General features: G+C 45.7%; 2 protein-coding genes across 2 annotated transcripts in view; one reads left to right on the forward strand and one right to left on the reverse strand.

Annotated features, from left to right (window-relative positions):
• LOC144614413 (CMRF35-like molecule 5) overlaps positions 1-6,055 on the forward strand; it is a 65,050-nt gene extending 58,995 nt beyond the window's left edge. Inside the window, exon 4 of the mRNA XM_081791107.1 lies at positions 5,739-6,055. Coding sequence (XP_081647233.1) covers positions 5,739-5,841 — 103 coding nt within the window. The 3' untranslated portion in view covers positions 5,842-6,055. The remainder of the gene's footprint in view (positions 1-5,738) is intronic.
• Positions 6,056-12,725: 6,670 nt separating this feature from the next.
• Positions 12,726-19,533, reverse strand: LOC132677354 (CMRF35-like molecule 5). The gene is made up of 3 exons (XM_078438177.2): positions 19,417-19,533; positions 15,022-15,354; positions 12,726-13,233 (listed from the first exon to the last, which is right to left on the reverse strand). Exons 1-3 carry the CDS (start codon positions 19,454-19,456, stop codon positions 13,055-13,057), a joined length of 552 nt encoding a protein of 183 aa, XP_078294303.1. The 5' UTR covers positions 19,457-19,533; the 3' UTR covers positions 12,726-13,054.
• Positions 19,534-25,692: the final 6,159 nt, after the last annotated feature.

Here is a 25,692-nt window from a genome sequence, read left to right on the forward strand (position 1 = left end):
AGGGAGACAAGCCAAGCAGGCAGGACATGTGGCTGCTCCCGGTTCTGTTCCTTCTCGTCGTTCAAGGTGAGTAAGGTGGGGGTTTCAGGACGGCACACCTGCAGGGCTGGGGCAGGACATGGACGGGTCTGTTTTGGGGAAAATGGCGGGGACTTCATTCAGCCAGATGCTTATTTATTTATTTATTTATTTAAAAACATTTGTTTTAAGTACTGTTACCTGATAAGTACTAAGTTAGGTGTTGGACAAGGAAATAGAATAAATAATACAAACAGTGTCTGTGTCTAGGACAGTTTATCAACCCTGGCAGAGAGAAGGATAGACAGATGATGGATGGATGGATGGTAGATGCATGGATAAATAGGTAGAGGGTACGGAGAGGCATACACACACACATATATACACTCATACATAAATGCATGAATTCCTGAGGAAGTTTTAAAGAGCACAGATACTCAGCCTCCAGCTAAGACCCATTCAGCCAAGGTGGGGTTCAGACATCTGGATGATTTAAAAGCCTGAACAACTGGTCTTAACTTGTAACTTGAGCCGGGAACCTCTCTTCTGAAGAGCTCAGACAACAGGGAGGAAGGCAGGCAGCAAAACCAGGGTGACAGGCTCTGTGGAGAGTTGCTCGTCCCCACACATTAGCCTGCCTGGGTCTCTGCTCTGGATGATCCAAAGACCAGATGCAATCCAATGTCCTAGACACAATACCCGAGATGGGGGCAAAGTGCCCTGGAGGCACCAGAGTGACCAAGTTGTTGCAGAACCAGGGAAACCAGAGAAGAGACACTGTTGGAGCTGAAACTTGAGGGATGAATTAAGGGTTTTTTTCCCTCAAACGGAGAATAAAGCACATTCCTGGTAGAGGGAACAACTTGTACAAAGGTATGGAAACACAGAAGAGCACGATGTGTAGGTAAAAATACAAGCAATCATGTGTCTGAGTGAGTGAGTGTGTTTGGTGTGTGTGTGTGTGTGTGTGTGTGTGTGTGTGTGTGTGTGTTTAGTTCATGTAAGTTTGGAGGCTGAGGGTTTGTAGGTGTGTGGGGGTTAGATTGTCAGGGGCTGGGATGAGGACGGACCATGCTGTCTCACCAGTCTGGGATTCAGAAATACACCTGTGGCTGCAGTGTGCCCTCTGTGCTGCCGGGAAAAGGTGCTGCTTGAGGGCAGGCAGGGGAGGGTGGTCAGTAGGATGAAGTGAGCAGAGGCCCCTGTATTGGGCAGTTAGGAGACCCAAGGAGGGTTCACAAGATGGGTGACAGCAAAAGAAATCCTGCGGGGGATGAAGGGACAGGTGGAATGTGGCGATTAGACAGAGGACAGAGGCTCCTGGTTGGTCTCAGTGCAGGGTCAGAAGCCCGAGTGGCACCTGGGTCAGCCCTGGGCTCAAGGATGCTGGGTTTCTGTTTTCTAGGCCACTTCTCCACCTGCCAGGAGAGTATGGTGAGAGGCACAGCAATTGGTACATTGACCATGTCCTGTGAGTATAGCCCAGGATGGGAATTCTACAAGAAATGGTTGTGTCGCGGGAAGAACTGGAGTTCCTGCAAAATCCTTATTAAAACCACCGGGTCAGAGCAACTGGTGAAGAAGGGCCGAGTGTCCATCCAGGACAATCACAGCCGACACATGTTCACTGTGACCTTGGAGGATCTCTGGTATGACGACGCAGACACCTACTGGTGTGGGATTGAGCAGACCGGCACTGACATAGGGTTCAAATTTTCCGTGATTGTCGACCCAGGTAGGCACCACTCTCCTGTGTTCTGGGCCCCTGGGACCCACCCCCAGAGGAGTCAGGACTGTTTCTCTGTCTTCCCCCGATGGATGGAGAGGAGTCTGGAATCTTGCCTGAGACCACACGTGTGCATGTGCTTGTGTGAGCGGGTATGTGCATGTGAGAGCATGGATGGGGGGCACTAAGATTCTGGAAAGGACTGGAAGAAAGAGTGAGCCCCCACAATGCCACATGAGTCCATCTGGTCTCCCCAGAGGGTTAGAGAAGGACACACTCGGTCAGGACAGGCTTGTCCAGGGGAGGCAGCTCCTTTTTTCCCGGTCATGTTCACCCTCAGCACATCCCAGCCTGTGTGGGGTAATGTCAGGCCTGCATGGAAGAGTGGGGTGCCATAAGGCCATGATCCTGATGGTCTCAGCTATAGGACAAGACACCCTCTCCCTGCCTCCTCCTTCTTCTTCCTCCCCCCCACCCTTGGCAACATTAGCACAAAGGAGCAGGTGAGGGACTATGAACCCATTTTTAGGAGAAGGAAAGACAGACTCCACTGTGGTGCAGGCACCTTCTCTTCCGGCTGCCTCTATCCTTGGAGGGGACCCTGGTCTCCCCTGAAGCTGCCCCAGAAGCACTAAGTCCTCCTAAGAGAAGAGCCTGGAAAGAGAGTCAGGCTATAGCCCCCACCCAACAGCTCCATGTCTGGACCTCTGCGTCTTGTCTCCAACACACAGACACACAGACACTAGGTAGGTAATGCACCTGCTACTCAACACTCCATTTCTAGAGCAGAGAAAAATCTCTTCAAACTTAGAATATGCACATGTGTGCAAACGTGTGCAGTGGGAAGGATGCTGGTCTTAGAATGTTCTAGAAATTAACTGAAAAGGACATCAAATGTGGTAGATGTGTGCAAGAGTAGAGGAGGAGTTGGTGCAAGAGAATTGGAGTCTGGACCCTTAACCCAGACGACCTTCCCTTGGCAGACCTGGAGAAGTAAGAAAGCAAGCCCCAGGTAGGCAGAAAGGGACCCAAGGGGAAGCAGAAGCTGCGGGCACTTGGCAGCCCCAGAATACAGGGAACCCTGGACTTGCCAGCTCATGGGTCACATTGCTTCAGGGCAGGTGGCACAGAGCCTGCTTCAAGCCAGGCTGAGACTCAGAAAGGAGCCTGCCTGGCTGATTTAAGGCTCCAGGGATTGGGAACATGGTTCTGACATACTGAGCTGTGTCTAATAGGACACCAAGATGAAACTGAATGTGAATTCCTACATAACCAGTAACCCTAAATCCCTCACAAGGTAGTAAACTGGTATTTATCCGCAAATAAGAAATCGTATGTTTTGAATAAGAAAGCAAAAAGATGCAAGAGAAAGCCAACATGGCTGAGCAGTGGCACTAACACAGAAAGGTTCTGCATCCCTGGGGGTGGGGTGTGGAGACCATGGGAGCCACCTGTGACACTCACAACCATGCTTTGCTCTGTGTGTTTAGCCCCTGATCCAACAGACTCTCCCAAGCCTGTAGCAAGAACACCAGCCGGTCGAGCTTCCTCTCCTCCTTTTACCCAGGGCATCAACAGCAGCCAGCCTATTGTTCTGATCAACCCCCACAGCAGGTGAGCACAGCTGAACCCACAGACTTTCCCACTGCTGCCCTGGGACAGCTCTCCCTTGGGGCACTCTGACAGGGGCCCCCATTGGCCCTTCTGATGTCTCCTCTGCTGGGGAGAAACAGCAAGGTCTGCACTGGGCCCCCTCTTTGTACCTCTGAGTCCTTAAAGTGCTCCCCCTCCCCACAAGAAGCCTAAGCTAAGTTGTTCAGCTGGGCTGTAGGAGAGAAGCTTCTGGTCTCCTTCTGACCTGCCTCCCAACCCCCAAGCAGCCAAAACAGGCACAGGTACTTTCAGCCTCAAGTTGCCAGAAGGGAAGGGTTCTGGATTAGCTCCCTGTGGCTGCTGGAGCAAATCACCACCACCCTGGTGGCTGAAGGCAAAACGATGTTATGATCTTAAAGTTCTGGAGACAAGGTCTGGGATGAGGCTCACTGGGCTAAAACTCAAGGTGCTGGCAGGGCTGGCTCCTCCTGGAGGCTCTGAGGGAGAAGGGCTTCCTTGTCTTTTCCAGCTTCTGGAGGCCGCTGCACCCCTGGCTCGTGGTCTCTTCCATCAACCAGCAGGGGTGGTTGAGTCTTTCTCACCCTCATTACTCTGACACTGGCTCTCCTGTGTGCTTTCATTTATAAAGACACTGGCGATTCCATAGGGTCCACCCAGATATCCCAGGATCACCTCCCCATCTCAGGGTCAGCTGGTTGGCAATCTTAAATCCATCTGCATCATTAATTCTCTTGCGCCAAGGAATCTAATATATTCAAAGGTCTGGAGATTAGGACATCTTTGAGGGGGAGTCATTCTGCCCACTGTCAAGGGCAGGTACTTGTTCCATGGATCCAGCTCTCTCCTCCCAAATGCTTGGGAAATGCTGGGAAGGAGTGGGAAGCTGGCATTCCTGCTATCTCACATTCCCAACACGGTAGAGAGGTTGGGCCATCAACCTAAAGCCCAATCCCCTCAACAGGCATCCAAAGAACAATTAACTCCTTCATCAAAGGGCACACACCCTGCCCTGCTTCACTCCATCCCAGGCCATGGTGATGGTGCATTTCCTGCCACAAGTGCCCTCCACCACCTCCCCTCGAGCTCCAGTCTGTCTTTCTTCCCTTCTGAAGGTCCCTATTCCTTGGAGCCTGGCCCGCTGGATAGTGTGTTCACTCGTGTGCAAATGAGGCCAGGCACTTGGCTTATGCATCACAACCAGCTTCTGTCCTACTCATGACTATTTGGAGACTAGTTGTTCTGTTGAGTGGGAAGGGAGGATGCAGAACTTTTAGGGGACTGAAGGGCAGAAAAGGAAGCCTGTGGGAGGGCAGAAGGGCAGCAACCCCACGGGGAGTGGAACATGGGAAAAGAGCACAGTGGGTTCAAGGATAATTTTGGGAAATGCAAGGCAGCATGTCCTCTCCCTCAAGAAAAGTCCTTTGTGAAATGGACATGACAAATCCTCCTCGAGGCAGGTAAAAGGAAAGAACAGAATGGCCTCCAGGGGGGTCCTGGCACTGCTTGTGGGGGAGGGGATGAGGCAGAAGGTGAGGACATCAGACTCTTGGATACTGATGGGGACTGCCAGGGGGACATATATGAGCAGGGGCCCAACTGTCCAATAGACCACGTGCCACTGTCCAGGGTGCATGAGATAGTGCACCTTCTGTGTGCTACCAGGTGGGGGTCACAGCTAGAAGAGACTCCTCCCAGGAGAAGCTGAAAGGTAAGCATCCAGATTGAAAGGGGAGTGGAAATTTTCCTCTATTGTATTAGGTAATATTATATCCTAGCTTTAAAGGTGGACAGAATTTTGGATCTGCACTTCAGATTTTGTCTCCATCTCTCTCTGCCCCTCCCCTGCTCAGGCTCTCTCTCTCTCTCTCTCTCTCTCTCTCTCTCTCTCTCTCTCAAATATAAAAATAAATGAAAGAAAGAAAGAAAGAAAGAAAGAAAGAAAGAAAGAAAGAAAGAGGAAGGAAGAGAGGAAGGAAGGAAGGAAGGAAGGAAGGAAGGAAGGAAGGAAGATGGGCAGAATTTACATAAGGTGGGACAGACGTAGAACCAAAAGAGTCAAGCAAGGGGAAATCCTTGATCTTGGGTGGCCTGCTGGTGACGTGGAGAGGCTGTGGAGGGATGCAGCAACAAAAGGTGCCCCTGCTTGGGGACCTGCTGTTACTGTGCTGTGGGGAGTCAGGGGGGCTCCAGCAGGAGAATAAGTCAGCCTGAGCAGGAAAACCACAGCCCCTGTGTCACCAACTCTCCCGCATCCTCTGACCTCTGATCAGGGAATGGGCAGTGACTGCAGTTCCAAGGGAGAAGAGGGTCCCTGTTAGGTGAGGACTCCCCTCATCCTGATCTTAGTATTAAACTCTGGCTCCCTCACTGCTCTGCACAGGTCAGGGACCCTGGCCATCAGTGGAGCAGCAGAGAATCTTCCTGTGTGGATCTTCCTGGTACCTCCTCTCCTTGCAACCCTGGAGTGGCTCTGCCAAGGATAAATGACTATTACATCGTTCAAGACTCTGGCCAATGATGGGTTTTCAAGTTCCATACCAACCAGTAAGTAGAAAACCTCAACTAAACCAAAAAGTTTCAGAATGTGTCCACGTGGACAAAGATCCCTGATGGGCCAGCTGTACAGAGGTCCACGGATTCCACCTTCTGCTGCATCAGTGCCTCCTGGGAAAGAATTGTCTGAGCAGGGTTGGACCATCACCTGACCCACATCCTATCTGTTTGCACCATACATTTCCTATTAAAATCTATTTCCTAGTAAATACATTTGCATCCTATAAAATACATTTCCTATTAAAATCTTTCCTGCACTCTTTGGAGATTTTTTTTTTGGAGGGGACACTGTTTCAATGTTTTATATGTAAGAGTATGAGCCATCCATTCTAGAGGTTGTGAAGTGACTCTAAGTCCAATTGTAGATTTAGATTGTTTCCAGCAACAGGGAGGTGGGAGAGTAGAAGGGAGAGGCCTGGATAAGCCTTTTAATCCCCTCAGAGAGGTCCTGACAAGGGTTCCCTCTATGTAAATGCAAAATTTCACTGATGGTCAAGAGAGTTAAAGGAAAGTATAGGGATCTACGTCTGCAATTATTTTCTGTATTTAAAAAAATGTATCATGGTATATATATACCTCAAATATTATAATCTTCTCATGCTAAGTGCACAGTCTAATCACCTTTGTTAAGCCTGGAATACCTGGGTTACTTTCATCTCAAACAAGATCTTAATACAGGTATACAGATATATCACTATAAATTTGACAAAGCTCATTGAAGGTACTCTTTTTTCCTCTGTGAAGTATAAGTGTTTTGTGGGGAGGGGCTTTGAAACAATGCAAATATCCACCTATCCCTGTATCTACATCAGTAGCCTCCAAACACGGTGGACTTACCCAGTGGTCACAAGAAACAATTCATTTCTGCTCCTCAATTTGTACCTTGACCCCACTGGCCCTTAGGTGCAGGGGCTCCAGGGACCATTTGGACTTTTACATCTAGATGGGACAGTCTAAGAGGCTCAGATCTCCCCGTAACAGCTGTGATACTGTCCATGTTCCAGGCAGCTCACACCAACAATCATCCATTCCTGGGTTTGGCCTGGCCTTTGGCCTTTCCACCATCCCTCCTTCCTACCCACCCCCTCCCTCAGGTGAGCAACTGCAAGCCCAGAATACTGGGTTCTTCATGTTCAACATCTTCTTACTCACTCATCAAAAAATAACAAATAAGCAATTTTCTTTTTTAATTTTCAAGAGAATACATGTTTCCTCTCAATAAAGATTTGGGGGTTTGGGGGGGTTCTCCTCCACTTACATTCTTCCTGGGCTGTCTATTCTTTTTTTGCATCCATATTTTATTTCGAACCATTTTATTAGAACTATAAGCCCATGTTGCCCCCAAATTCATATGTTGAAGCCCTAATCAGGGAAAATACCAAGGACTCATTAGTTAAGAAGTCTTTCCAAGTGTCTAGAATAATGGTGGAGGAGATTTTGGGGGGTCCTTTCCTACATTCCATAGATCAGAGAGTGCTAAGGTGAAAAGCTTAGACTAGCATGGTGTCTGTGCCCTATTTGTTATGCTGAATCTTTGTATGGTGGTCTCATTTGGAATAGGAACCAACATAGAGTGCGCACACCAAAACAGAAGTAACCTTGTACATCCTGGGGGTTGAGGGTAGAAATTACGCCAGGCTTGTGATCAAAGGCTTTGTTTCCAGTTTTGGCACAGGTGTCATTGGCTCTGTGGCACTGGGCAAGTGTCTTCTGTCTGGCTTGAGTTTCCTCACGTGTAAAGTGAAGTGATTAATGTCCCCTATACTGCCTAGAGCCCAGTTTGTCTAGACTCAGGAGATGCTCAGAGGAGATGTGACTGTGCCTGCCTCAGACACAGTGGCAGTCAATGAAAGTTTCATGTTACTTATAGAGACAATGATCAATGGCAGGGAGCATTGGATACTCATGGAATTGCTCAGTAATACCTGCTTTATCATCAGAGTGGGAGGTGACTCCCAGGGAACTAAGACCCTGTCCCTTGCATGTGTAAGGAGAAGGATATCAGTCTGGGTTTTCTAGGCTCCCTGCTTCTGAGGGGTCAAAAGAAGGTATAGACACCATGGTGGGGGGACTCTGAGCATGTCATTTCCATCTTAGGAGAAATGAAAGATGAACACTAATTTCTGGTGCCACAAACAGTACCTTCTTGCTTATAAGAGACTTGTGGAAGCCACCACATTGGTGACAGAGTGGAGGAGAGGCCCTGTGTCCCTCATAGACCATCTGGAGACCCTCATTTTCACGGTCACCATGAGGGAACCTCCGTACACAAGATGCACAGCTCACTGGTGCGGGACTGAGATGGACTGGGCGATGGAAGGTCTAGGTGGGCTCAATCCTGATCCTGTGGTCCAGGTGGTGGTGTCTGTCTCCTCAAGAGATACCCTGTCACTCAGGCTCTGGGGCTGAGGTCTCAGAACCCGAAGTTTTCTACCCAGAAGCCCTCAGGGAAAAACAGCAAGTCCGGCTATGCATCCAGGTGACTAGAGAGTCTGTGGGGGTGTATTTACTTGTCTACACGTGTCTCTTTGTTGAATTGGGTCTCAGATAACACAGAGAGCTGGGGCCGGAGGGGTCCTGGCAGGAACAAGAGGGAGGCAGCTGAGTCTTGGGATCTGTGACATGGAGTCCCCTTCCACAAACTCAGGGTCCCCAAAGGACTGATATGGCTTGCCAGCACCACTGTTGTCTCTGGTGGGCATGAGGACAGCCTGAGAAGCCAAGTGGCCCCCTTGGCCACACAGCCCTGGCCCTTCTTTTTCCTGAGGCCTCTAACATAGTAGAAAATGCCTTCCCATGGGGCCCCGATTCCCTGGAAAACATATTTCATCTCAAGTTTGTGAGCCACCTGCAACCATCATGGACTTTCTTCTGTGTCCCATGGACGTTAGGGCTCCAGCCAAAAAGGGGTTTCAAAATTCTAGACCCCATCACGATCGAAAGCAGAACCAAGCCTTGAGTATGTGCCAACCATGAGGGAAGACCTGAACCCACAAGTGAACAGAAGACTCTGGGGTCGCTGCCCTGCTGTATTTTTGTCACTTGTGGGGTAGGGGCTCTGGCACCAGCTTCCTGCCTCGCCTTCAGGATGTGCATCTTGCCAGGTGGCACACATGATTTCAATTTGTTCCATTACCAATGGGGTCCACTTGGTCACTTGCTGAAGGTTGTGGCCGGAGGACTTCTTCATTACAAAGTTGCCCTGTTACTTATAATTAGTAAGTATTGCAAAAAAGTTCTTTGAAACAATGTAAATCACCAGTTCCGCATCAAATTTCAATTTAGTCCTTTATATGCTTATACCAATATACGCTAAAATGGCTTTTATTTTGCTCCGAGGGTTTACACTCCATTACCACCATTATGTGTTTTGATGTTCAAATAGTCCCAGATTTGGCCAGTGGGAGCCCCTTCGAGCAGCTTCCTCTCCTTTTGATGTGTCTCTCTGGCCCTTGACCTCTTCCTCTTTTGCGACACAAGATGTCCAAGGCTCAACTTGTCAGTTCTGTGTCCCAGCCCTGGAATCAGCCACTTCTCAAAGAACTCTACTTCCTTTTAGTGGAGAATGATTTTCGAGAAGCCAAAGGCCCAGGAGCTGGGTGCTCTCTAGTTATTAGGATGTCCCTTTTCCTAGGTCCTCTGCAGATACACCTACATATACAGGTAACTGATGGAAACATACTCCCTATTGTGTTCACATCTATGGGCTTTCAGGGACAGACTGAAACTATCAGTTCCCTGCAATGCTCCCACTTCCCAGTCAGAAGCACAGGGCTCATTCTAGTTTTCTGGTTTTCTCTATTTGTGACTCTCCTCTCGCACTGTGAGAAACTTGACTTCTGGAAGTTTTCCTATATTTACTTATGGGTCAATAATGCCACTTGTAACCAATCTCACCTGGAAGAGACAGGCTTTGCCTCAACACCCACGCGCAGCCCTACACCACCCTACCTCCAGCCCCACCCTACGAGGGCTTTGATATCCTACACACAAATTCCTTCCATGTGGATGCCCTTCTCACACTCTTGGGTTCTGTCACCCCAGAATGAGCTGACCCTCAGTGGGGAGGGCTTCCTCACCCTGCTGAGGCCCTGACACTCATGCCAAGCTGCCCCTCACTTGGACACCCTCTGCACTTTGCTTGAACTCTAAGCCTCCACATTACCATCTTATATCCTTTATAAGTTTCTCTATTTTTGTGACAGAGTGATCAGGGGAGGGGAAGAGAGAGAGGGAGAGAGAGAATCCCAAGTAGGGTCTGAGCTGATAGTGGGACTTGAGCTCACGAACCATGAGATCATGACATGAGCCAAAATCGAGTCAGACGCTTAATGAGCTGAGCCAGCCAGTCACCCCTACCATTTTATTTTTAATGACACACTTAAACTATCTATGGATTTTATGCCTTAAAAGATGAAGACATTTGCATCTCACCCCTTGCCACCCTCCTCTACCCAGTGCTGATACTGTCAGCATAGTATTCTTGGAATCTATGATATTTACCACTCTGTCCTGTAATAGTCCCCACCATTGCTTACGGTTTTTTGTATATTTTAAAATATATTCATTGCTAACCATAGCTTCTCTTTTTCACTATTTAACTTATCTCTTTGTTGGCGATACTTCATCATGATGTAGATTTTCTGCTTTTAAAGGACTCAGGGTGCTATATTTCATGCATGAGATTGTTGCCAGAATATTCCCAGACTATTCTGCCATTTGCTCAGAACATATAGATTCTCCTCCCTGTCTTCTGGGATGCAGTGTTGTTATGAGGCTAGCCTATTTCTGTCACAGACAACGTGATCCTTCTGGCATGACCTTCTGATTTGATCATCGTTTCTGATACCAGCCCATATGATTCTGTTTTATCCACATGGTTTGGTAATTTCATACCGTTCTAGGTGTGGATCATCTGTATCAGTTCCTTTCCTGGGTCACCAGGTGGGCTTTCAGTAACAGTCTGAAAGATCCTTTTGTTCCTGGATAGTTTTTAATTCGATTCAATTATGTTTCCTTTGCCTTCTCTTTTCTCCCCCAAAGGAATAGCCGACGTACATTTGTGGCATCACCTCTCTGTCTTCTATACCAATGTCTGCCTCTCCACACGTTTTGTACTGGTTCTCTTAAACTTCGCTCCATGAAATTTCCACAGGGCACCACGTCTGTGCGTTTTTAGGCACACTTATCATTGGGTTTTGTGGTTCTTTCCCTATTCTTTCTTCTGGGCAACGTTGGCTCTTTCTCTTCTGCTCCTTCTCTTTTCTGAGGTCAGCCTGCTTGTTTTCCATCACCCTATCTTGTGCCTCATTCTCTTTACACTTCTAGAATCCTCCTGTTGTCTATCATTTCCTGGAGAATGAGTAGGACTATTTATATGAGCTGCCTTGCTTATGTTTCCTTGGGCATTGCCTTTTGTGAAGTATGCTCTTTTTTTTTCCTTTGATTTGTTGAGTTCTTTTCTTTTCACCCATAAGCTTTTGAAGGTGCTACTCCCTCTACAAATAAAAGTTGATATTTGCCAAAGTCTAGTGTAAGGAGGGACGCTGTTGGGAAGGTCTGCAAGCTGGAGCAGGTGGCAGCCTGGAACCTCTCTCTCTCGATGAGGGCAGGTGTCCTGTTGGTTCTCAGCTCACCCACCATCACCAACCTGGTAGCTCTCTGCCTGGCAGCCTTTTGTCACTCCTTCTCCCCTCTCATCCACTCCCATCCGCTACAGCATTCTCCACTGCCTGGGGGCCCAGGTCATGTGCATCAATATGCCAAGTCTGCCACTCAGAGTATAAAGATAAAGAATTGACCACATCCAAGGTGGGGTGGGTATTTATTAACACATTCAGCGAGGATAGAAATGTTATAACCTTTTTTGGTAATATGCACCAAATTGAAAACTGCACAGACCAGTAACAGAGCTATTTTTTTTTTTACAGGAATGTGCCTACATGTATATCCATAAATGTGTATCAAGCCCCATATGCAAGGAGAATTGTTACACAATTGCAGGTAGTTGCAAAAAAATCAAAACAACTGAAATGTCCATCATGAACAAAAAAATTAAACAAATTATGATATACAGATACCATGAAATACTATGAAACCACGAAAAACAAAAGTCTGTAGATATTGCTATGGAATGATTTTTAAAATACATTAACTGAAAATAGGCAGGCTGTAGAATAATATAGCTATTTTTCTTTGAGGGAGGAAAAGAATATACACACACATATGCTTCAACACATAGAATTTCTCCTAAGCAAACATACACACATGCACACACACACAGTCACACACACGCGCGCACACACACACACACACACACACTGGTTATAGTCCTACCTTTGGGTAGGGGAGTAGGGTAGAAGACAGAACATACTTTTCTACTTTACATTTTGTGTATTTTTAAAATTTCTCTTTCTAAAAATCCACAAATAATTATAAAAGTTGGCCTATCTGCCCACTTTTCCACTAGCTCCCTCTTGTTGAGGAGATGCCAGTGGTCCATGAGGGAAGAGTACTTCCCTGGGTCAATGGTCACTTGGACCCACGGTCATCTCCAACTCTCCTAATCCCACACCAGGCTGTGTCTGCATTGACTTGCCTGAGTTCCTCCGTGTGTATTTAGAAGCCAGAGCTGGTTCATTGAATTAAGAAGATGCAGATCACGACCTGCTGCATGAGGAGGCACAACCACCCACGTGGGTGGGCAGGTAGGTAGCTCCCTCCATAGCCACACTCCCACTTTAGGGACATGAACCACCCAGGGACAGGAACATTTTAATGAAAGGCGCAGTTTCAATACACCCACATGATGGAAGCAGAGTCACAACATTTATTGTTTACAGATCCAGGGGAGAGCCTGGGGAAGGGCAGTCCCCCATCCTGGACCACGAACAAGCAAGAGACTGAGAGCCCCTGTGACTTACAAGGGGGTCGGGGAAGAGGTCACTGATTTTTCACAGAATCAAATCCAAGAGGTTAATTTAAAAGGTGCCCCAGAAAAAGCAAAGAAGGAACTTATGGAAGAATTCTAAGCTTGGGTCCTTCTCTGAATTTCCAGATTTCGCGTGTGAACAGGGATGCCATTCTGTAAAACGCCTGGGAGCAACTTAGAAACACAACAGGTCATTTTTCTCAAAAATTGTTTTACTCTCCCCATATGGTCATGGAGAATGTGTGCATTTTCTGATTGATGGACACACGGTTCTTCTTCAGCTCTGATCCAGCGGTTTGAACAACGATGGTGCAGCTACTCAGATCAGCATCTGGACACCAGGACCTCACGTAGGTCTCCCACTCTGGGCTGTAGTGACACTGCATGGTCACTTGCAGAGGAAAGGAGAAGGAAGGAAAGATATGAAGAAAAAAAATTAATGAAGTAGAAAGAAAATATAAAATAGAGAAGACAAAAAAGGCAACAGTTATTTAAAAAAAAAAACCACCCTAGCAAGATATTAGTGATGATAGGAGAGGTCTGAATAACTGATACCAGAAATGAAAAAAGGTATATCACATAATATTCTGTGCATATTATAATAAGGTAAGATACTAAGGGAACAGGATAATAAAGGGACATCTAACCAAGTTTATGCCAATAAATTTGAAACCTCTGGTGGAATGGAACTGGACAGTATTATGCTAAGTGAAATTAGTCAGTCAGAGAAAGACAAAAATAATATGACTTCACTCATATGAGGACTTTAAGAGACAAAACAGATGAACATAAGGGAAGGGAAACAAAAATAATATAAAAACAGGGAGGGGGACAAAACAGAAGAGACTCATAAATAGGGAGAACAAACAGGGTTATGGGAGGGGTTGTGGGATGGGGATGGGCTAAATGGATAAGGGGCACTAAGGAATCTACTCCTGAAATCGTTGTTGCACTATATACTAACTAATTTGGATGTAAATTTAAAAAAAATAAAAAATAAAACAAGTTAATTAAAAAATACTCTACAGAAAATGTATTATACTAAAACAGGCACAAAGAGAAATAGAAAACCTGAATCATCTTACAATTATTTGAATGAGTCATATCCATCATTAAAAACCTCCCCATGGGTTCCTGGCTGGCTCAGTGTGTAGAATGTGCTACCCTTGATCTCAGCATCGGGAATTCAAGTCCCACATTTGGTGTAGAGCTTACTTAAAAAAAGTAATAAAACACCTCTCCAAAAGGAAACTCCAGACACTTAGAGCTTCAATGGACGTATCTGCTAAACATTTAAAGAAATAATGTCTATCTTACACAGAAAATTCCAGAACATAGGAAAGAGGATGCAATCCCATATCCATTTAATTAGATTAACATAATCTTGATGCCAGAACCTGACAAATGCAGTGCAATAAGAAATATTATAGGCAAAACCAGTCATGAAAAAATGCAAAAGTCTGCAAGCAAAAATCAGAAAACCTAATTCAGGGATATAAAAGCAAAATAAGCATCACCAAGTGGGGTTTATCCCAAGAATGCAAAATTGTGTGAACATGAGAATATTAGTAAGTATAATATGCCACATTAACAGACTAAAGGAGACAAATCATATGATCATCTCATAGATATGGACAAAACGTATTTGATAGATTTAAACAGCGCTTTGACTATGGAGGCCATTCTGGACCTCAGAAATCAACTACACCACCACAACTATGCTGGGAGCCCTTTCCCTCTGACATTGGCTACAGAACAGAGCGGGGGAATAGCCACTATGAAGTCCCAGCCCCAAACTCTAGAAAGAGCAGGAACACAGGGCACCAGAAGCCCAGGAAAGCATTGGCAGGAATTGGGGTCTCTGGGTCCCATGGAAGGAGGTCCCTTTGGCCTATGGGCTGAAACTGGGACCATCACCTTGATCTCTGTGGGCAATAGACTCAGACACTGAGCTGTACAGAGAAACACATGCCCAAAAAGGCTTGATCCAGTCCTGGAGGAGGGTGTTGGGATCCGTGAGAGCATCTAAGGGGTCATTCGGGTTCTAGGAGAACTCAGGACTCAACCACGTTGTGTGACAGTTCACTCTGAGTGACACTGAAGTCACTGGAGAGGAACCTCAGGGCCCAGGACAGAGCAGGCTCTAAAGACACACAGCCACACTTACACATACTCTTACCTGGGTCAATGGTCACTTTGACTTTGACCCCAAGGTCAGTTCCATATCTCTCAATCCCACACCAATAGGTGTCTGCATCGTTCCACCTGAGCTCCTCCATGGTCACGGTGAACGTGTGCATTTTCTGATTGTCCTGGATGGACACTTGGTTACCCTTTGCTTTCTCCCCTGATCCATTGGTTTTCACAAGGATACGGCAGTTCTCCCAATTAGCTCCTCGACACCACCACTTCTTGTAGGTCTCCCACCCGGGTTCATAGCGACACTGCACGGTCAGCGAGCCCCGCACGGGGCCACTCACTGCATTTGACACTGCCATGAGGGGATACGAGCCTGAAAAACACAAGTCCACGTGCCTGTCACCACCACACCCCATTGCCTGAGGAAGAGCCACAGCCTCCTGTATCACAAATGATTCCAATAAACCCAAGTACCTGATGAGTTGAATAACAGTCAAAGAAGGAATAGACGTTCCACAAGACAGACCTTTGTCCTTCAAAACTCCAGTGGGTCAAATCCACCCCAGAAATCACCTAAGAGCGCAACTACAGATCTCAAAGAATCAAAAACACCCATACTGAGCAATGGCAACATCCTATAACCCACTCCTCCCCCTCCCCGTGGCCAATGTCATCTGGAGAGCAAATGACCCAAGGAAAGGCAAGACCCCAGTACACTTTGGCCCACTGCTCTCATGCAAGATGTTGGCTCTGTGGTTTCAGATCTTTTCATTTTTCGAGAGTAACCAGGAATCTGGATTTTGTGGGGACATCCCTATGTTAAAACACTGGCCATCAGCACATAAATAGAACAAAGGAATTTCTGTGTCTTTAAGTGTTAAGAAATTATCTACAAAACTACGTGACAAATTCATTATTGGGACAAATTCTTCGAACTTGGAAATTGTTTTCCCATGAATGTTGAAGATTCAAATTCTTCCACGGTTCTTGAATCTGTTCTATTGTTTTGGTTAGTTTTTTTCCAGGAAGTTACCTATTTCACGGAATATGTATTAGCATAAAGTCCTGCAATTAGAATGTACCTTTTTTTTTTTAATTTTTTTTAAACGTTTATTTATTTTTGAGACAGAGAGAGACAGAGCATGAACAGAGGAGGGGCAGAGAGAGAGGGAGACACAGAATCTGAAACAGGCTCCAGGCTCTGAGTGGTCAGCACAGAGCCCGACGCAGGGCTCAAACTCACAGACCGTGAGATCATGACCTGAGCCAAAGTCGGACGCTTAACCGACCAAGCCACCCAGGCGCCCCTAGAATGTACCTTTAATAATTAAAGCGTTCATATCAGTTATAATTACATGTTCTGACTACACACGTTCTTTGATTTTGTTGATTACACATGCCACAAGATGTCCTTCCTGTTTTTCTTCCCCTCCTTATTTTTTGCATCACTAAAGCAGTTTTGAGATTAGTTTGTAGATGTTACTGTTTTTATTTCCTATTATTAAGTTTTCATATGTATAATTTTATTCCTCTTATTTCCTCAAAATTGCCACTGTGCTCTTTTTCCAATTAGCTAAGTTAAGACAGTGATCATTTTCTTCCTTTCTAAAATGAAGAAATACTGTTTAAGACTAAGGATTTATTTTTGTCCAATTTAAAAATTGAGGTATAATTCACATGTCATAAATTTTAAAGTCTGTACTTCAGTGGTTTTTAGGGTATTCACAAAGCTGTGCAACCATCACCTCTAATTCCAGAATATTTTCGTCACCTTAGAAAGAAACCCTACATCCAATCTCTCCTCATTTCCCTTTTGCCTGAAGCCTTTGGTAACCGCTAATGACTTCTCCCTTCTGGATATTTCATATGAACTGAATCATACAATCAATGGCCATTTTTTCTGGCTTCAGTCACTTAACATAATAATTGTTCAGGTTCATCCACGTGGTAGTGTATATGGGCACTCACTCTTTGTTAGGGATAAGTCACATACAGTTTCTCATTCATCAGTTGATGACATACAGGATTTTTCTACATTTTGGCCAAGTGAATAATGTTGCTGTGAGCAGTTATGTCCTAGTCTTTCCACTGATTCAAGTGAAAGGAAGCTAAACCTGTGTTCACAGCCAAAAGCTCCAGAATGAGTTTGCTCAAGAGTCCACAAGAAGCTGCTGAGATCCTAAAAATTCTCTGAGAAACTCCCACCAATCATCTCAGTCTTCACCAACAGAGTAAGGGTTCCCAAGAACCTGACAAGAAGTCACTCCAAATCTCTAACCCACCCATGGGCCCTTCAGCTGCCTCCAGAGTGTAAGGCTGCTCTCCCACCTTCCAAATCTCTGACAAGTACTTCCATTGACAAACTCCAACCCATAGAAGGAAGGTGATTAAGGGAAATGTGATTCCCAGATTTTGCTCTGTGAAGCAGAAGACGAGTTAGAGGGATGGTGGTAGGGCACCTCCGTGGCTCAATTGGTTACGTGTCTGACTTCGGCTCAGGTCACGATCTCAGGGTTTGTGAGTTCGAGCCCCACATCAGGCTCTGAGCTGATAGCTCAGAGTCTGGAGACTGCTTCAGAGTCTGTGCCTCCCTCTTTCTCTGTCTCTCCCCCACTCACACTCTGTCTCTCTCTCTCTCTCACAAATGAATAAACATCAATTTTTTTTAAATTTTAAAATGGGTGGTGGTGATGTCAAAATGACAACAGATGAGCTATCCCTGTTTGCCGCTTGATCAATTCTGTCTCTATGTTGTGGAGGACTGAATGTTTGCATTGCCCCAGAATTCATATGTTGGAGTCTTAACCTTCCATGTGATGGTGTTTGAAGATGGGGCCTTTGGCAAGACATTAGGGTTAGAGGAGATCGTGATGGAGACCTCAGGATGGGATTAGTGCTCTTACAAGTAAAGACATCAGAGAGTTTCTCTCTCTTCCTTATTCTCTGTCTCTGTCTCTGTCTCTGTCTCTCCCTCTCTCCCTCCCCCCTTGCTTGTGAACAAAGAGGAGATGACCGTGAGAAGGTGACTGCTGAAAACCAGAAAGAGAGCTTTCATCACAAACTGAATCAGCCTGCACCTTGATCTTTGACCCCCCAGCCTTCAGAATGCGAGAAAATAAATTTCTATAGCTTAAGTCACTCAGTCTGTGGTATGTTGCAATTATGACTAATACACATTTGTAACCCTTTTATCCCCGCATGAACTTCCACATTAAGAACATAATAATATGCAAGTTTTCCCAAAATTGTCTGCCTGGAAATCTCCCTATCAGAGTTTTTCTCTTCCATACATATGATGACGAAGTCAATGGATGAATAAATTAAGTCATTTTATTTCCTCTGATAACCTCCTTCCTGGAAGAAACACTATCTGCATCCAGTCCCAAACCCTGTGGTTCTGTTCAATGACAGGGAGCAGAGCTGGGTCAGCCAAATGGTCCTGTAGTAGCTCCTATCCTCTGGGAGCATCAAGCACTAGCTGTCTTCAAGATATGAAATCCATCCCCAAAATACACACCTTATAATCTCTGGCCTTCCCTCTCTGATGTCTCAGTTGTTACCCTAACCACTCTGGACAACTGTCTGGTCTTTGGTTCATGCAGAGCAGAGACTCAGGCTATTCTGTGGGGGTGAACAACTCTCCAGAGAGCCTGTCACACCCAGGTTTCACTGCCTGTCTTTCTACCTGTACTCTGAGCAATTCGGAAGAGACGTTCCCTGCTCGAGGGACAAGTCAACACCAGTTGTGCAGGTTTTTAAGTGATTCAGATGTCTGAACCCCACCTTGACTGAGTGGGTCTCAGCTGGAGGTTGAGCTCCTTAAAAATTCTTCAGGAATTCATGCATTTAACTATCATCTATCTAGCCATCCATCCATCCATCCATCCATCCATCCATCCATCTGTCATCTGTCTATCAACCTATCTGCCAGGGAGGACAAATAGTGCCCTAGAAAACAGACACCATTTATGTTATTTATTTTTATTTTCTTTCTGCAACACCTAACTTAGTACCTGTCAGGTAACAAAAAAATATTTTTAAGTTTTTTTCTTGTAATTTTTAAAAGTTTATTGATTTATTTTGAGAGAGAGAGTGTGACAGCTAGTGTGCAAGCAGGGGTGGGGCAGAGAGAGCAGGAGAAGGAGAACCCCAAGCAGGCTGAGCACGTTAAGTGCAGAGTCTGATGCAGAGCTCAAACTCACAAACCAAGAGATCATGACATGAGCTGAAATCAAGAGTCTGGTGCTTAACCAGCTGAGCCACCCATGTGCCCTAAAAAAGCTCTTTTTGTTTGTTTGTTTTTTCCAAAAAGGTTTTTAGAGAGTTAAGTGTCTGGATGAATGAAAGGTCCTACGATTTCCCTGTGGGACAGATCCTGTCTGTGTTCTGCCCCAATCCTGCAGGTGCTCAGTCCTGAAGGGCCCATGCCACTCACCTTGGACGATGGGAAGGAACAGAACCAGGAGCAGCCACATGTCCTCCTGCCTTGGATGTCTCCCTGGTGCTCAGCTAATGCTAGCTGCCTGCCGGGGACTGAACTGAGCTCAGAAGCAAAGTGCCTGCTCTTTCTCTAAATCTTTTTTTTTTTTTTTTTTAGTTTCTCTCATCTACTTCCCTTATTTTTTTCTTCAGTTACTTCCTAATTCCATTAATTAGAAGAAAATCAGTGCCTTCTTTGGGAGCATATGGCTGACGTCATCATGTCTTCCGTGATTTGCAGAAGCAAAGCATCCCACTGTCCAGGGTGCTATTGCAATTGTGCGTGAGGACCTGGGGAGCCAGCTGCCAGCAAACCAGGTGACCCAGTGCAGCAGGGAAGGGACACCAGAACCTCAGGGTCGGGTCCAAGGGAGGGATGGGCACACGTTGGGTTTGCACGTGGGGAAGAATCAATCCTCAGGGCTCACACCCAGCCTCGCTGGACATACAGCTCCATCCTGAACCTCCTTCTGGGCAGCCCACCTCGGTGCATCCCAGACCACCTCTCCTGCCCTGGGTCCTGTCCAGCCCAGACCCTGACCTGCTGCCCCTTCCTCTTGGGGTACCCCTGAAGTCCTGAGTTCCTCTGAGGCAGAAGTGCCATGGGGAGATTATAAGGTAGGAGAAATCACCTGTTCCCACCACCCTTATCGTGCCCTAGACGCTTCTTCTGTCACCCTTGGCAGATTTCCCCTGACTGTGGGCTGTTGGCCTCTTCCCAGCCCCAAAACTGCTTATGCTAATGATTCCTAAGTGACTTTCACAAAGGCATCCCCTCTTCCTTCAGGTGTCCCCTTCTCTGACTGTTCCCTGCTCCCTTTCCCTCTCCTCTCTGAATCAATTCTTTTGTCTCCTTTTTTCTTTTATGTTTCCCACATTTTTGTCCTACTTCTTGGAAAGGTTTTGTTTTCTTTAGTGCTTTATCTTCTCTTCCAACCATTGGATGAAATATTTACTTTGGGAATTATATTTTTATGTCAAAAGCTACTTTTTTGTTTCTGCTTGCTAAGGTTTTCGAAACTCTCCTCACTGTGGTCATGTTTGGTTTGGTCTGGTCTGCTTTGATCCTTCTCTTTCATGTAACATGCCTGCCTCAAATGTCTGATCGTTGTTGGTTATCTGATTGTAGTTGAGATTGACCCAAAACATAGCTGACTGGGGCTCTGAGTATGTGTGTGCAAAACACCATGTGAATTAGGTGTGTTGTATTGTGCCTAATTCATTACCCTTCCATCCCTTCCTTGACCTACAGGCTATGCTTTCCCACATGCAGGCAGAAGCATCTTCCAAATTCCAGAGTAAAGATGTTTGAAGGTGGCCTCCAGCATTGTCTCTAGCTGCCTTAGTTTCCCCAAATGTTTTGTGAAGTGGAAGAGCCCTTTGGAGAATGGAAATCTTTATTTCTTGATTTAGGTGCTGGTTGCACGAGTGTGTTTTATTTGTGCAAATACATTGAGCTGTGCACTTCGGATGTGTGCACCCTCTGTGTGTATATTATACTGTAATAAAAAGGTTTTAAATTTTACCGTGAACCTTTTTGAAATCGTTATACATGTGTTTACTTAATCCTTTCAATAGCTGCCTTTATGTTCCATTGTGTGCCTGTAGCATAATTAACTCTTCCTGTATTGTTAGCTGTTGATTGCTTTCCAAGTGCTTGCCCTTGCAAATCTATGCTGCAGGGTCCATTTTGGGTAAGATGAAGTCAACACACTCCACAGACTTCTCCTTATGACTACAACTAGGAACCCAAACAGAATACGTGGAGTGACTATCTGAGCTTCCTGTAAAATGAACTTTAGCAAATAATTGGAGAAGGAAACCAGACCAAGTTTGGACCAATCCAGCTGTAAGTTTCCTGATTATGTTTCCTTCTATATCCTTCTATATTCTCCTGTCTGAGGATGAACCCTATATCCCACATCCTGAAAGTTCAGGCTCAGCAGGGATCTTAAGAGCTCCGGAGAAGGAGTAAAACGAAGCATTAATGGAAGATGGGGCTTATATTCCCAGAGTTTCCTCAGTGTTTGTGTTTTTCCCTCCACCAGGTCCCCAGCAAGCCTCAGGACAGAAGCTGCAATTCCACCTGCAGCCAGTGGGGGGTCGACTGCTAGAACTCTGAAGGAGGAAGTTCCTTGCTGCCCAAAAGACCTTGGACTCCAAGAGCCGGGAGGGGGGGATACCAGTGCATCTTCTCTCTGTTGGTTCTTCTGCTGCTTGGCCTGGATGCAAACCCAATCATAGGAAGTACACAGCAGACTGGGGAGAGAGAAGCCTCAGCTCGCCAAACTTCCTAGCCAAAGGACCAGGAAAGAAGAAGGTGGAGGTTCTGAAAGCTGGGAGGGAATGGTGGGGGCCGGGGGTGGGGGGATGGAGAAGAGAAAGCAGATGAAGAAAGAGACCCTTGGTCTCTCAGGATCGCGCCCCAGTGTGCGCTCCTGTTCAGACCCTGGAGAGAATACCCCAACTTTGAGAATTTGGTGACGACCTTCACCAGTCATGGACTGGCCATTGGATGGCGCCCATGGGGGCACATCAGAGGAGCACCTGCAAGGCTCCAGAAAGCTGGACCAGTGCATGTGGGAACCACAGTCCACAAAAACCACATCAGCACTTGAAGTTCTAACCTCACCAGCTGGACTGCCTGCAAAGAAAGAAACAGGAGTCAGAGTGAAAGACCTTTCCCGCGAGGTGATAGCATTGCTTTGCATGTTTGTGGTGGTGGTTCCGTGAAATTATCCGTGTGTTAAACACGTAGAACTGAACACCACCACAAAGTTGTACCATATGTAAGATTTAAGAAGTAGTAAAACCAACAAGAAAAATGTGTGAAACTGTGCACTTTAAGCATATTGGTTTATTTTATCCCAATTACACCTCAATCAAACCTGAGAAAGAAAGGGAGGGGGGAAAAGTTTGAGAGGCCAATATTCCTTCTATCATCCCTTCATAGTTTCTGGGCTGTGGGCAGAAGCCCAAGGGTTCATTGGAGCCCCAATCCAGGAGAAGTCTCAGCTTTCACACGCCAACACAGAGGTATAGGGGCTGTGGGCAGGACGCTCCAAGATGGGCCATTTGACAGGAAGATTATTCTGAATTAAAGGCGGTTGAGACCCTGTGGGCTCCAGAGAAACTTTTACCCCTTCCTTATTACGTACAAGAATCTCAACTGGAGGGTCTTTACAGATAAGGGTTATTACGAGGGATAAATGTTATCTGAGTAACCCAATTGCATGGCAGGGCAAGCATTTGTTTACACACATTTACTGGTTTTCATCTTCCTGTGAGTTGCTTTTTTTCCCCTTTGAGTTCCCAGACCACTACCCCCTTTTCCTTAATTCAAATTGACATTTATACCCTTTATGCCTGACTGCCATTTCAGTGTGAGTTCTCCACATACATACTATTAAATTTTAATTTCTCCTGTTAATCTATCTCATATGAATTTGATTCTTAGCCCAGCTAGAAGGACCTTGAAGGACCCAGGAACTCTTTCTCCCTGAGAAGGGGATGGGACATTCTTGCTCCCCAACAGTTGGTGTAGTCAGCAGGACTAGCTGGATACTGCTCACTGAGACTCTGCCACAGCTGAGATGCCCCCAGGACATATGACATATAGCCAGCAGAAGGTAAGATTTCTTACCATGCCAGGCTCTTGGAATGGCTATTTGCTGAGGCCAAGGAAATAGCATGATGAGAGTCCCTATCTCTCTCAATTTTGATGAGCAGGAGACAATATTCGTGGACCTAGTTCCTTGGGCTTAGTGGCTTTGTGGTTCAACCAGTTCAATTTGGCTGAGTGTCCTTTCATTACTGATCCATTTCATCCCAGAAATGCTCTTTGTTTTCCTCTGTCTATATGATTTCTGATGTTTGTCATCTGTTGCTAAGGGACATCTTGGAAGCCAGAGCTTCAAAATTGGTGGACACAAGTCGAGCACTTAAAAGCTGTTTGAGCTCTTGTCACCTGAAGAGGATTCCCATGATAGGATGAGCTGGTCATGGAATGGGGTAGACTGACACTAGGTCACCCACCAGCCTCAAGAAACCTCCATGCGAGCAGGTACACTGTAAACAACACACAGTCCCCAACCCCATGACACATCCCTCCTAGGTGTTATTGTGGCTCCCACAGAACCAAGGCTTCAATAAAGCTGTTCGATTTTTCATGTTGTTTTATGTCTAAAGTGTTTGGCTGTATGACCAGTGAGAATTTCCTCTGTGGTCTCCACCTTCCAGAGCGTGCACTTACTGGGGTCAAATGGTAGCCATCAAATAAACTGGGAATCCAAATTTCTTTCTCTCTGATTGTGCCAGCTCTCAGGGGTGTTTGTTTTGAGAGGTTCCAGACCTCTCAAAGACGGACACCTCTGTATCTCAACCCTCATTGTTTGTCAGTGCTGGAAAGTCCCATTCCAGAAGAACCCTATGTGATGTTACTCATTAGTGGGTCTGACCCTGGATATGTATCATATTTTCGTGGGAGATTGGAGACATCAGTTACACTAAACCATCTTTATCGCCTGTGCACTGAAGGCCTTTGCTTTCTTAGTCCAATGTTAGGAGTAAATTTTGGGGTCATGGGAGGCTGCATCACCTCTGCCCTCTCTGGTCACCTCTTCTGACTTGAGTCAAGCCACAAAAAGGCTGTTGCTTTGAGTTGCTATTAGGAGGTGATAACCACCAATGGCCAGAGGATGTATCCTTTAAACTGGGTACATTTTTAAATATATATTTCATATAGAGCTCTCAATTATCTTATTAGTATCATGGTTAGCCTTCATGACTCCCTTGGCAAGACTGAAGAAGTTCAACTTTAGACAAAAATAAGTGTCCATGTCCAGTGTAAATTCCCCTTTGTTTGAATTTCATTGATTTTTTTTCACTGCCATTATAGTTGGGGTTTTTTTTAGTTCTATACATTACTGAATGCTCATCACAATAAGTGGACTCTAAATAGTCTTTTTCACTATTTCACCAAACCCACTCCCTCCCCTCTGGGAAACATCCATTTGTTCTCTGTAGTTAAGAGTCTGTTTTCTGGTTTGTTTCTTTTTTTCTTTGTTCCTTGGTTTTGTTTTGTCTTCTTAAATTCTGATTTCATGGGCCTGTCTTTTTTTTTTTAAGCTTATTTATTTATTTTGAGAGAGAAAGAGCATGTGAGCAAGGGACGGGCAGAGAGAGAGGAAGAGAAAGAATCCCAAACAGGCTCTGCATTGTCAGCGCAGAGCCCGATGTGGAGCTCGAACCCATGAACCGTGAGATCATGACCTGAACCAAAATCAAGAGTCAGACTCTTAACTGACTGAGTCACCCAGGTGCCCCCATGTGCCTATCTTAACTTCTCTTTTGCTACAGGATTGACAGAGATCATTCTGGCCTGATTTCTAGGCTCAAAGTATCCAGGTTGCTCCTATAAATGCTAAAACCCATAAAGTGAATTTAACAAAAGCACTTGACACTGGCAATAAGGCTCAATTTGCTCCCGATTTCCAGGACTCTGTAACCAGGCTCTGCCAGACTGAGGGATTCTTATAGAATGTGTTTGCAGGTGTATCCTAGACCCCTCACCACCACAAAAAAGTCATGTCCCCTGGACAGCAGCAGAGCTTTTAAATTAAAAAGGCTCTTACCTCTACTTTCAGAAGCTCCTACCAAATTTAGAGAGGATTTACAAAGATTATTTGACTACACATGCAACCTTCTCTTTACAGAGGAAACAAAAGACCAAAATTTCTCCTAAGCTCTCCTACAAATGGTCAGTTGAAGGCCAATGTTTAGGGGCTTATAGAAAGCCCAACTTATATTTTGTATTTAGAAAAAAGGTTTTTGTTAAGATGCTTTAGACGAACATTACAAAGGCATATAACTATTGGTTTCCATTTTAGTTAAAATTCTCCTTGTTATAAAGAAACAAAATTAGTTGAAAAGAAGGGGCAGTCACTTGATATTCAGGCCATAATCCAGGTCTTGAGGAATTAGGAATAACGGTCCTTATTTTACAGAACTCTACAAAACCAGGGGCGTCTGGGTGGTTCAGTCGGTTAAGCCTCCAACTTCGGCTCAGGTCATGATCTTGCAGTTCATGGGTTCGAGCCTTGCATCGGGCTCTGTGATGACAGCTCGGAGCCTGGAGCCTGCTTCAGATTTTGTGTCTCCCTCTCTGTCTACCCCTCCCCTGCTCATGCTCTCTGTCTCTCTCTGTCTCTCTCTCTCTCTCTCTCTCTCTCTC

This window comes from Panthera onca, chromosome E1, assembly GCF_046562875.1.
Source record: "Panthera onca isolate mPanOnc1 chromosome E1, mPanOnc1 haplotype 2, whole genome shotgun sequence".
NCBI lineage: Eukaryota > Metazoa > Chordata > Mammalia > Carnivora > Felidae > Panthera > Panthera onca.